The sequence below is a fragment of the Morus notabilis genome, unplaced genomic scaffold, assembly GCF_000414095.1.
Source record: "Morus notabilis unplaced genomic scaffold, ASM41409v2 Scaffold1094, whole genome shotgun sequence".
In the NCBI taxonomy this organism is placed as follows: domain Eukaryota; kingdom Viridiplantae; phylum Streptophyta; class Magnoliopsida; order Rosales; family Moraceae; genus Morus; species Morus notabilis.
In genome coordinates, this window is record NW_010365163.1 from 203,597 (window position 1) to 216,800 (window position 13,204).

Consider the following 13,204-nt stretch of genomic DNA (forward strand, 5'->3'; position numbering starts at 1 on the left):
CTTTTTAACCAAAAAAAAAAAAAAAAAAAGCACTTACCCGATAGTGATAGATAGAGGAATAAATCAAAGTCTCCTGATTTGCCAAAAAAAAAAATTAATAAATAAAATATAAAATAAAAATAAAAAAACAAGTCTCCGTCTTGATTCTGGCTAAACTTCACTCTTATCTTTATTTTATTCCAGTGACAAGGGAAATTAGTGCATTACAAATTTGCTGAAAAGAAAGCAACAACGCACGAATTTATTGAACACACAAATAGACAAAAGTTAATTAACCTCTGCAATACGATCTTGAAATGCCAACCTCATGAATCACGATGAATCATGAACCTACTATAACCCCCGAGTTCTATAATAAATCTCAACTCACCAACGCTTCCAAAACTCAGTGAGTTTGGTCAATGTAACTCGGGACGGCCCACCGTCGCTTAGAGCAGCTCTAGCTTCATCCTTCATTTCCAACACACGCTTCCTTATCGAGTCGCCGCTTTCGGAGCCCGTCATCAACTCAATGACTCGCCTCTCAACTTCGTCGGCGCTCACAAACCCGTCCTTATCATACTCGTTCATCGGCAAAGCGATCTTGATTTCCTCGACCAACACCACCCTGTTCGACCTCTGCTCCGCGTAGAGCGGCCAAGCCACCATCGGCACACCGGCGCAGACCGATTCCAGCACCGAGTTCCACCCGCAGTGGGTCAAGAACCCTCCCACCGAGTCGTGACTCAGCACCTCCACCTGTGGGGCCCAGTTCTTCACCACCAGTCCCCTATCTCTCGTCCGATCCAAGAACCCTTTTGGAAGTAACGAATCCAAACTCGATTCCGGCGATTCCGACGGCCGATTTCGCACCACCCACAAGAACCTCTGGCCGCTCCTCTCCAACCCCACCGCTATTTCCTTCAGTTGCTCTTTGGAGAACACGCCTAAGCTTCCGAAACAGAGAAAAACCACGCTTTGCCTTGGTTGCGAGTCCAGCCATTTGAAGCACTCTGAATGTAAATCTGTTTTCTGTCTAGTCATAATAAGCGGTCCAACGCAGTATATCGGAGGAGTAGAATGGTCGGGAACGCATAATCCTTCAGTTATGGCTTTGACTGCTCTAGATTCAAGCGATTCAAACGTGTTTACAATAATTCCGGTCGATCTCGAGACATGGATAGAAGATTCGAGAAAGTATTCGTAAGTCTTATCGTGACGGTCGAGGTACTGTTTCGCCATGTCCAGCGAAGGAATCGGCGGCACTCCGGGGACGCTGTGAAGAGCGTTGTTAAGATCTTTTAAGCTCTTTGGGAATATGGTTTTGTGAAGAGTTGGTAAGTAAAGGAAAATAGCTAAGGCGGCGGCGGCGGAAGTGAAGAAGACGTAAGAGGGGATGTTGAGATCGGCGGAGACAGTGAGAGTGCTTCCGCAGAAGAAGTCCACGAGGAAGGCGTGGATGGTGTGTGTTTGAGAGATGGAAACTAGGGCTTGAGATACGTTGGGTTTGTTGAGATGGAGGACTTCCATGATTCGGTTTTCGATGTGAGCCGAGGCGGTCAAAAGCTCGGGAGGGAGGGAGACGGGCGGGAGGTGGTGGAAGGTGATGGAAGGATTGGTGGCGGAGACGGCGGCGATGTAGGGAGCGGTGTCGCCGGCGTCATAAGGCGCTGTAGTCATGAGGATGTGGATGGAGAGCGAAGGTTTGGAAGTGAGAATGAGCTTTCCTAGCTCAACCATGGCGATAAGGTGACCGATGGCTGGTGTTGGGTAAAGAACTATTGACTCCATGTTTAGGTTTTTGTGGCTGAGTTCAAGGCACAGAATAAACTCGCTATATACATATATACATCCAAAAATGAGAGAAGTCGCTTTTCAAAAAAATAAAAAAAATAAAATAAAATAAAATAAAATAAAAATATATATATATATATATATATGAGAGAAGTCGTTGAAAAGTTGTGAAGTCGATTTAAGATTCTTTGCAACGGTGACCAACGAATTAATTAGTTCGGTGCATATTTATGGCTTGTTTACTTTATTTATTATTTTTAATTTAAGTTAAGATAAAATTTAATATTAAAATTTTTTATTATAATAAAAAAATTAAATATAATTATTTTTTAAAATTTTTTATCGTAATAAAATTTAAATTTTAAATTTAAATTCAATGATGTCTTATTTATTTGTTTATTTTATTAAGCTGCCACAGGATTGATTATTATTATAGAATTATTTGTGTACAATCAACGTGCGGAAGACTAGTATCAACGATTTTTGATTCGGTGGTTTTCACGTTTGTGAGGTCGAAATTCATTTTTAAAGAAAAAAAAAATAGACGTGCACAGCATTTCACTTAGAAGATGTTTAATAAAAGGATTCGTTTTCTGATTCGAATCATAATTCGTTGTTTGTTACAGTATTTTTTCTCATAAAAAGTACATGTAAATCAAAAATAATTCGAATCACATAATTTAAATTCTCTAACCAAACGTCTTCTAAATTTACTTATTGACTTTTCTTATAAATCTCACTTTCTAGTTAGAGTGTCAACATGGGTGGGCGTGGACCAGAGACGGCTAGAGTCTATTCTTTTTTAATTCGAGTAATTTTTTCTTTTATTGATGAAGTACGAAACAATAATTTGTTGGTAATAAGATATCGAATGAGAGTTAGATTTGTGTTTGTAGAGTTATGTACTGTTTGATTTTCATTCGGTACATTTTAGGAGATGGCATCTCTTTAAAAATCCCTGTCAAACACAGTCAAATGAGTCTTTCCGTCTAAGATCTCTTAATTTAGTGGCTTTAAAGTATTAAGGTAAACGGTTGAGGATTAAATACTGTCTTGTATTAAAAAAAAAAAAATTCTTTTTTTTTTCTTTCAATTATCTCTCTTTTTTTTTCCTCAATCCATGTACTCAAAGCAGGGTTTGGAGAAATTCCGGTCAATACATATCAAATTATCAATTAACTCACAGATGTAGCCTCAATAATTCTGCATTTTTGTTTTCTTAATTGTGCTATAGAATCTTCTCGATTTTAGGAGAATATATTTTTTCATATGTTGTTGTTATAGGAAAAAATTCCACGATCCACGTGGTCCACTAGATGATCACCACGCGGCATAGTTGGATGACTAATGACTGCGACAGCTGTGGACAAAGAATCCCACTATTCAATAGACGCCGACCGTAGACAATGATCACAATCTGAAAATAAAGCCCTATGGGCGATCGTATTGAGGAGTATATCGCAATACAAAGTCGACCGTATCATCATTTGAAGACGTAGACCGTTTCAAAGAACAGCCAAGCGCCGACCCTAACCACGTCAGTCAAGATGTGACAGCTGCTCAGAGATTTGATAGGTATTTAATGCAAGCAACGTTAGTGGTGAAGCCGGTGGGAAAAATCAGGCAAACTAGCCAAAATCTCAGTCATCAGAAGTCAGTGTTCTGAGAGTTGGTAAAACAATCTCAAAATATGATTAGAAGTTTGACAATTAGGATAATATGATATATAAAAATGGGGGCTGGACTCTCTCTCTCGTTTTGTAATATTTTCTTCTGGACTCTCTCTCTCTCACTAGTTTGTAATATTTTCCTCAAAATTTAGTGAAGCCCTCTGAATGTGGACGTAGCCTTTGAATTCCAAAGGTGAACCACTATATAATTTATGGTGTTGATCTTAATTCTTTTTAGTCACGTTATAATCACGTTTAATCTGCCCACAAACCACCACAATCTTATTATTAATCTATTGACGAATTTTTATCGTCAACAGTTGTTATATTCTAATATCTTTTTAAAATTTTCAAAAGGATATAGTTGTAGATATAGCCTACCGACTCCATTGAATCCTATCACCTGTCAATTCAAAAAACATAAAGTTATTAAAAATTGCATACAAAGTTGCCATAAAATTTTGCGATATCTAAGGCGGTATTACAGCCAGCTTAAGAATACAAATAAATATATATCAATCAACGTATTGACGTAGCCGCACCGACGCAGTCGTAACCCTCAGTAATTCCGCTTTTGTGTATTCTCGATTTTCCAGGAGATAAGTTCATGTAGTGTTGTCGTTTTCAAGTGTTGTCTCATGTCGTTTTAATTTTCCGTTGTTTCTCTGCTATTGCCTATTGTCTTTTTCCAAGTAATTGTCGTTTTTATGTTGATCTCGTTTTCGATAGCTTATCTCGGATGTTCTTGTTTATAGAATTCATGTCCTTTTTTACCTGACGCCTTTGCCTGTGTCTGCTTTAGATTCTTATAAAAATTCGTCTCATTTGGGTCCTTTGGGAAATCGAATAGGTCCCAGGGCATGCACTCTGGGATTTCCTATTTTGAAAACCATTGAGTGCGTTTGAAATGGTTTCAAAATAATTTTATTTTTTTATATAAAACTGAAAATGAAAATGTTATCATTTTTAAAAATACGTTTAGTAATTTTATTAAGAAATTATTTTCAATTTAAGAAAAAACTTAAACTCCATTTAGTTATATAATTTTCACCTATCTGCCCAGAAAAAAGGCATCTACCCACAGAAATGAAAAACGACTCAAATCGTTTTTATTTTTTAAATTTTACACTAAACTAAAAAATGAAATTATTTTCGGTTTTCTTACCTTTTTTCCTCCAAACACATTTTCCCCCTTAATCTCATTTTTTTGTCTTGAAAAACAAAAACAAAATTAGTTCCAAACACGCTGATTATCATTCAATTCTCTGACTCGAGTTTTAAATTCCAATTTGCTATAATAAAAACTCTCACAAAAAATTACATTTCAACTCGAATTGAAAACTCAAATCGGAAATAACTTTCTCCCTTACTTGAAAGGACTATAATTTTAATAAGAACACAAAACTAAAAGAGGTGACCTTTCACTCACCTCTCACTGAAAGGTAGCACATTTTTAATTTTCTCTAAGTTGCGCATTCTTCTTGCCGTTGGGCCATTTATTAGAATGTGTCGTCCTGTGACTTTCACTGTAGCGTTTGAATGAATAACTTTTTTCAAAGAAACAAAAAGAGAAGTTTAGTAGATAGTAGTGATTTCACAAATACAAGTGCAACCAACAGGATGCTCAGCTACTAAAAGAAAATACATGGAATCTACTTTCTTGTTCTTTTCTCCCAACAGCCTAATATTTTGCGATATCTGAGGCAGAATTTATAGGCAAACTTCACCCCCTGTAAAAAATGGATTCATAACACCGGCTTGGAATAAGGTATTTGACAGCTCATTGCCCAACTAAAGATTGCAACCATGATGAGAGAGAGTGCTGCCAGAAAGAAGTCAACACGTTAAGACATTTTTTGAATAAACCAGAAGCAAACTGAATAGTTGAAGACAAGATGGCAGATCTTTTGGACACAGATAAATTGGAAGAGAAGGAAAAAATATCCCCTTCAAAATCAAAAAGTGTCTCCACTGCTGCAAGGCCTGGATAATGGCATAAAATTTGAATACGATGTTGAACCTCATTCAATTTCTCGTTGTAAAAGGCAATTGGTCTATCTTCTTATTAGCTAAGCACTACTCCAATCCCTACTTGACACAAGGGCTCTTCGAATACCTTCAAGAAATATATCTATTTGTGTGTGTATGTATATATATATATATATATTTGATAATTCAAGGTGAAGTCTTTACCTTTGGGCTTCTAAGCAATGCTCCTTAAATATTGGTCCAGAAATGTGTTAAAAAGCTCACACCTAAAAACAACAATGATAATAATTACTACTATTATAAAATCAAAGAGGCTACATGAGTTTTTTTCGTGAGAATGACTAATAACCAAAAGACTGCCTTCTCCCAAATAAAGATCGTCTGAAATGGTTATATCTAACCCAAGTAACAAGACAGGAGTCAAAAATCTAACAAGCATACTAGATACCTAATATTGAGCAGACCTATTCATGGATAGGTGTGCCAATGTCCTACAAGCAAAAACATAAGCTTTCTTTCTCTCTTTTTTTTTTTTTTAAAAAAAAAAATTGAAAATATCATACTCCTTACAAATACAAAAAAGTGAGAAACCCAATGGTCTTTGCTGCCCCCCTTTTGAATAGTTGATTGAGCAGCACATTTGTGTGATACAAATTACAATGGAGAAACAAATCGAAAATACTGGCAACTCTTTGAAACCTCAAAGAAAATGGTACAAGGAGTCTATTTTGGTAACAAAATCCAAACACGTTAGTTACCAATGGGGTGGCTGGTAATGATGCAGTGGACAAAAATCGTCAACATAGATAGTCATTCACTATGGTCAAATCAAATCTATAAAAAGAATTAACAAGTTAGTTACCTAATTGGAGTCCCAGGAGAATAAAGGGGGTTTTTGACAACATAATCAACGTACAAGTTGTAAATGTGGTTCAAGGATTCCCTTAGGTCACCAGTCCTAGGATGAGTAACCAATATAATCTGCACATGATAATAGCACATAATGTATCATCAATTATGCAGTAGAATATAAACAAAGAGATTCAAACATATGTGGCAAGCCTCTATAAACTAAAGCAAGAGGATTATTTCACTAGAAACTTCTTTCCAAGGCACCCATTTCCATAGAGGACAACAATTTCGCTCAATTTTCTACACTAAAAGAAACAGAGGACCGAAGTGCCAATACTATCATATACATGAAAGGCTCTAAGACAGCAATATTACCATTGCAAACTGCTCATAATGAGAATTGAACATTTATTTTTCGATAAAAGATAAGTTTTTTACTTTGAGTTTGACCCAACAAATCAGATCAGATCGCACGGCCAGAAATTGACAGGCAGAAATAAGAAAATGCAACCTTCAAACCAGAAGGAGTTTCCATGAAAGTGAGCTTGTAGGTATTAGTACGGAAGCTGTGAAAGGAGCAACCTTGACCTGGCAATTGAGGAACCCCTAGATTCCCTCTATCCGCACTGAAACCACCAAAAAAATAGAAAATTTAATCCCAATAACATCAATAAAAAAAATAAAAAGAGAGACGAAATTGCATCAAAGAAATTGAGATCGCGAAGAAGAAGAAGAGGGTACGTGGTGGGGTCCATCTTGGCGGTCAAGGACTTGAGGGAGAAGAGCAAGCCGAACATGAGCTTGTGGTCTTGCTGGGGATTGAGGGTTCGAAGAGGACGATTCCATTCTCTGTAAAGTAGGCACACGCCGTTCCTGTTAAACACGTACATCATGTGCGCGTTGTTCCCAGACGCCGTCGGCACCGGCGGCGACGGGCTGATCTCTGAACCGCCGAAGAATTGCATTCTTCCCTAATTGCGATCACCGATTTCGATTCCTTCCAAATAATTTCCGAAAAATTGGTAAATAATGCCTCCAATTGAGTTGTACGATGTTGCGTTTCGTGATTAGAATCTGGATCTCGAAGGCTGGCTTAAAGAGAGAGAGAGAGCAGAGATTTTGCTGCTAGAGGAAAGGGACTAAGGAGGCAAGAATCCTCCATCTAGATGATACGCGGAGGACAAATGGCATACGACGTCGTATAGTTTGTGAAAGTGTGTTTGGTACGAGAATTTGTATCATGGTTCGCGGCTCGATGCAGTGTTTTCTCTCATAAAAAAATACATAAATTGAGAATGATTCTGAATCGTGATTTTAAATCTGTGAACTGAACATCCACTTAGTTCTCGTATGATAATGGAGAGCAAAAGAGATATCTGCATAAATGATCCAATTAAGAGTCCTCTCTAAAAGTTTCTATAATTTTTTTTGGATTATTATTACTAATACTTTTGAATTTTATAGTCATTTTCAGCTTGAACCTCACACTTTAAAAGCTCTCACTTTATTCTTTAAACTTTAAATTATTCTCACTTAACTCTTTTTATTGTAATTTTTATTAAAACATATAATAAAAGAGAGTAATACAGTCATGTGATATTTATGTCTGAATTTAAGTTGAAAACAAATAGAAAAAAAAATCACATAGTTACACTTAAACCCCTCTTTTTTTGCATTTGATTTTAATAAAAATTCTTACAAACGAGTTTAAATGAGATAAATTCGAAATTTAAGGGTAAAAGTGATAATTTTTAAAGTTTAAGGGGTAAAGTGAGGATAATTTCAAAGTTCATGAAGTACCAATGAGATTAATCCTTCTTTTTTCTTTTGACTAACATGTTTGTTTATTTCAATTTTTACCCCAGATTTATATTTTTGTTTTATGCTATAGTAGGTTATTAATGTTTCTATCACTGATTCACAGATTAATAAAATCAGATACACCAAGGGCTTATTTGGTTCGCTGATTCGAGTTTTTAATTCGAGTTTAGATGTGATTTTATGTGAGAGCTTTTTACTGTAGTAAAAAAATTAGATGTGACTGTTTCTGAGAGCTTTCTACGGTAACAAAATTCGAATTCTAAACTCAAATCGGTGAAATGAACGAGACTCAGAACTCTTAGCAAATCAGGAAAGCCATTGATTTGCCTCAAGCAAAAAAGACTCAAAATTATAGAAAGTAGAAACGTATTCCTGGGTTTAGCCTGCCTGTGCTCAAAACTGTACATGGTCTTGGTTCATTACCTCTATTTATTTGTTCTTTATCTCTTTCTTCCTTTGATTGAAAGAACAAACATTCTTCAAAATTCTGACTGAATTGTCGATCATTTCACACTCGTTTACCCCAAAAAGAGGGGGGGAAAAAAAGAAAAATGAACTTAGTTTTATCGACTTTAGGAAAACGAAATACCAACATGATTCACACCCTAATAGATCTACTTCAATATTTTTCTTCTTATTTTAGTTACCATTTGGTGGTTTAATTCATAGGACTAATCAATAGGCACTTTTTTAAGTCAGGGTAGCTTAAACAGCATCGCAGTGGATCATCTTTTAACTTGGAAAAACAATAATAATACCAATGTTTCGTGTACAGCATAAGAAATTTTTATGCTAAAGTTAATATGGTACAGTTTTGAGCAACTTAGATAATTAGACAACTGAAGGCGACGAAACACATATTCCAATTGAAAAAAGAAAAAGGAAAAGAAAAGGTCACTCAAGCACAAGGGTCACTAGTTTCTGAAGAACAAAAATACTAAGCAACGCTCCTCAGGCAAAATCGAATAAAACTAAAGTACAGCCAAATACAGAAAAATCTAGTATTCCCATTTCTTCAACTCCATGCCATCAGGAGGACTTCCCTCCACCTTCTTCGAACCGACTTCCTTCCAGTTTGTCGAAAGCACCGTTCCATTAGACTCCACCTGTATATCAAGATGAAAAGGACACTGTTAAAAACTTAAAAAAGTGATTAAAGGAATAAAAACCAATATCAAAGTTTTTATTATTATAGGACACATTTGAGTATCATTTTAAATCGCTAGATAGATATTAACGAACTACGAATAAAGACCAATGAGTCTTACAAAAGATTTGCTCATGGCTCTTCTTGTGTCCTCATCAGCATCCTGATATATATCCCTGAAGAATTTGTTCAAAGCTGCATCGCCATCCAGTTTCTCCTCTTTCTCCTGGAATCAGAACAGAGTAAGGGAAAAGAACAAAAAACAAAAAATAAAACAAGAAACCAAAAAAAAAAAAAAAAGCACTCAAATATGAAGAGAGTCCCCAGATCAAAATATTAATTGAAAATGTTAAGTGCAGACCTCCATTTTCACTTCGGCTCCAAACTTATCCCAGTCGACTATTTTTGGTTTTGAGGATGGGTAAGTTGGCCTTTGACATCCAGGAACTACAAATCCGGAGACAAGAACGAAACTCAGTAACAAGATTGAATAACAGCACAATAACAGCATCGATAAGCATAAATATGAGTAAAGATCCTTGAAACAAATTATGATCTACAGTAAAAATTCAAGACAATGTAAATGAAAGGTACCTACCTGAGGCAACAACCCTTTGTGGAACAGAACTCTCCTTTCTGAATTCAAGACCTGCCCAATGTGTGCTTTCAGCTTTTGCAAGGCGAATTTCAACTTTGGTGGATAAAACACTATATCTGCACTTATCTGGTATTATCTGTTCACAAACGGCCAAATAAAAAGATCATTTTCTGATCTGAAATAGATGATCCAAAGATTATGTGAGCCTTCAATACTACAGAAGACTAAACTAGCAAATGATTAAGGATAATACCCATTAGTCATGCTTGAGCTAATATATTTTGATAGTGCACTACCATATATCAAAGAAAGAAAAGAGTAAACATGAATTTAAGTTCCCAAGTTTACAACATAAGTTCCAGCTTCAATTAATATATTAAACCATGCATGATGCGTCTAATGATAGTTCCACCACGAAACGTCTCTCAACAACATGGGGTCATTACCTTCCCAAACAAGCGTTGCTGAAAATGATATACATCTTCACCAGGAACAGAAATGCTAACACTTAGCTGCACACAAGTAGTAAAAGTTACAGTCATTCAATCCTATAACTTGTTTCCAAATATCTAAACTACAAGGAAAACAACACGCATGAATACAGACAACACATTCATTCAGGGATGCATATCATACTATTTGTTCACCAAACTCGACTGCAACACTGTCGGCCGGTATGCCCTTAGCAAATATAGTCACTACCACTTCTTCTGGCTTCTGGTAGAATTCATGCCTATTTGTTCACAGAAAGAAAAGTGTTCTCAATTTCAAGGACTCTTTTCAAAACTACAAATATCTCATATACTCTCGTGTAAAATGAAAAAATAAAAATAATAAAATAATAATAATAATAATAAAAGGTGCAGGCACAACTCTACTGCTGGAAAAACTTTATAAAACAAATTGACATCAGCATCCAAGTTGACTACTCATTCAAATCAATCAAGGAAGCACGCAAAGTCACACACTTACCTGTATTTTGGTCTGGAAGATGTTGCTGTCACCTGTTTGGGAAGATCATTCACAGTCTCAACAGGCTGAACATCTTCTGTGGACACATTTGTTGTACTGGATGTTTCCAATGACTGCTTTTGTAGATCACCAGATTCCTCTGCATAGAAATGCGATATTATTAAATAACATAGAATGGCCATTAAAATATTTTTAATACCATGTTTTACCCTGCTATTTCCTCCCTTCCAAAGATGAGCTTCCATCACAATCATGAGAAATCTCAAACATCAAATTATGGAGAAACTTCACCAGCTCCACAGATTACTAAAAGGTGAAAGCTTGTAACAAGAAATTACCCACCTTTGATGCGCTCATCACATTCTTTAATCAAATTTGCAAATCTAGTGTCTCCTGGTTCCAAAGCTGCTCCTAATTCCAAGGCAGCTTTAGCAGTCTGATATTCTTCAAGTTTCATGCAGGCAGTGCTGTAACCAAAAGTCACAAGAATTCGCAAACATTATCAAGACCATAATACGAAACACAAAAATCAACATAATGGAAAATGACACACAATCAAAGTACATGAATCGTGGAAGTAAATAGTGGACTCATGCAGAAGAGAAGGGGGCAGGGGGACCGTGTTTAATCTGGACATGTATTGTACGAAAGAAGCTACAACCCATAAACTTAAAAGAATATTTCCACATTGATTGAGATCCAAGCATAGAAAAGTTAAGAATCATCTTTTAAGACTCAATTTATAAACCTTAAGGATGTTAGCCACATCATTTACGAAATAGGAGGGACTGTCACGCATTCCTTCAAATTTGAAAAATAAAAAATAAAAAATAATAGAAGGATTGCGGAGATTCAAACCCCTTACATAGAAAACATATGAAACCAACATATGTAGATTATAGATAACCAGAAATTGGTGAAACAAGTAACAAAAGTTGACAAGCAAGTGCACACTCAAAATATTACGCTTTGGTTGCAACATATGTTACCCTTTTCTCAAGTATGCTTTCGAATTTGATGGGTCCAACTCAATCGCCTTGTTTGCATCTGCACCAGCCTCTGCACAGAGAATTTCACAACAGCAACAAGCAACAATATTTTGAATTCAAAAGATAACAGAAAAAAAAAAAACACACACACACACACACACACACAACATCAACGCACTAAACAACATTCCTAAATCATGTATACTTAATCTCACTGAACTCAATATTAACACGAAAGGCAAAACGCGCGAATATGAAAATAAAGAAAGAATATAAGAAAGAAGCATCAAATCTACACAAAATGCACACCAATTTTCACTGAGGAAAAATAAATGAATTATTCTTCAGCAACATAAATGAAATATCACTGGTGACATACTAGAGATACAGCTTTACCGATTACTAATCTACAAAATCAAATTCTACTACTAGGGAGCTCTAAGATATAGCCTTGTACAGTAGACTTAGCAAGTATTTCACTCATTAGAAAACAAAATTAACAAAAAAGAAAAAAAGAAAAATTGCTAATCTAAATTCGACACCATGAAAGTTCACAGTTTCACACACAAGCTAAGAAAAAACAAATTCACCGGTGAAATTGTTGGATTTGATGTTGGCCTGGGCACGGTCGACGTAAAGGTCGGGGTTTTTAGGGCTGATATTGATCGCCTCCGTGTAGAGGCTGCCAGCGAGCTCGAAGTGATCGTCGATGAAAGCCTCTCTGGCCTTCTTCTCGAGATCGGACGCCATATCCGCCGGAGATGTAGAAAGAGAACGAGAAGCAGAGAAAATCGAAGGGTCTGGAAGAGAGAAAGCTGGGAAGGAAAAGACTCGGAGTTGTAAAACTTATTACGACTGAAAAAGAAGGAAAATTGACTTTGAGCTGGCAATAGCGATAACAATCCCTTGTCCACATAAGAGAGAATTGTTTATTTATTCATAACTTGGTACTCAAAAAGTATTTCCTAAATCTAATCTGATCAAAATTTTGATAGCAATAGACAATTTCCTCAATAAGAGAAACGAAACTTTAAAAAAGTAGAAAAAAAAATTGAAATTTTTCTTTTTAAAAAGATAATCAAACTAAAAAATAAGTATATCAATTTAAAGAATTATTTAAGATAATTTGTATTAATTTCAGTTTATCTTTTTCTTGACCACTAAAAAGAGAAACTTAAAGTTTAATAGGAAATTTCCTCAATTAAAAAAAACACCTTTTAAAAAGGTAAGAAATTAAAATTTAATCAAAAAACAAAAAGTTAAAACTAAGAAAAATAAGTAATATCAATATAAAGAATTATTATAAGCATATTTTTTTATTTATTTCCAATAAATAGATTAAATAGAAATAAAGTGTGGTATAATTCGGAGGTATTTTGTTACAAGACTTATA

The 13,204-nt window shown here is 35.6% G+C and overlaps 3 protein-coding genes across 3 annotated transcripts; all 3 read right to left on the reverse strand.

The window, feature by feature from the left end:
• Nucleotides 1-139: 139 nt before the first annotated feature.
• Nucleotides 140-1,807, reverse strand: LOC21410785 (UDP-glycosyltransferase 88A1). Its single transcript, XM_024171783.1, has one exon. It carries the CDS (start codon nt 1,768-1,770, stop codon nt 367-369), a length of 1,404 nt encoding a protein of 467 aa, XP_024027551.1. The 5' UTR covers nt 1,771-1,807; the 3' UTR covers nt 140-366.
• Nucleotides 1,808-4,977: 3,170 nt separating this feature from the next.
• On the reverse strand, nt 4,978-7,438 carry LOC21397362 (trafficking protein particle complex subunit 1). Its single transcript, XM_010107423.2, has 5 exons — nt 7,026-7,438; nt 6,796-6,910; nt 6,295-6,413; nt 5,637-5,698; nt 4,978-5,265 (listed from the first exon to the last, which is right to left on the reverse strand). Exons 1-4 carry the CDS (start codon nt 7,247-7,249, stop codon nt 5,647-5,649), a joined length of 510 nt encoding a protein of 169 aa, XP_010105725.2. The 5' UTR covers nt 7,250-7,438; the 3' UTR covers nt 4,978-5,265; nt 5,637-5,646.
• Nucleotides 7,439-8,875: 1,437 nt separating this feature from the next.
• LOC21397363 (protein SGT1 homolog) lies at nt 8,876-12,696 on the reverse strand. The gene is made up of 10 exons (XM_010107424.2): nt 12,402-12,696; nt 11,812-11,881; nt 11,165-11,289; nt 10,823-10,961; nt 10,487-10,583; nt 10,297-10,362; nt 9,851-9,986; nt 9,614-9,699; nt 9,374-9,478; nt 8,876-9,211 (listed from the first exon to the last, which is right to left on the reverse strand). The coding sequence occupies exons 1-10, from the start codon at nt 12,559-12,561 to the stop codon at nt 9,104-9,106; spliced, it is 1,092 nt and encodes a 363-aa protein (XP_010105726.1). The 5' UTR covers nt 12,562-12,696; the 3' UTR covers nt 8,876-9,103.
• Nucleotides 12,697-13,204: the final 508 nt, after the last annotated feature.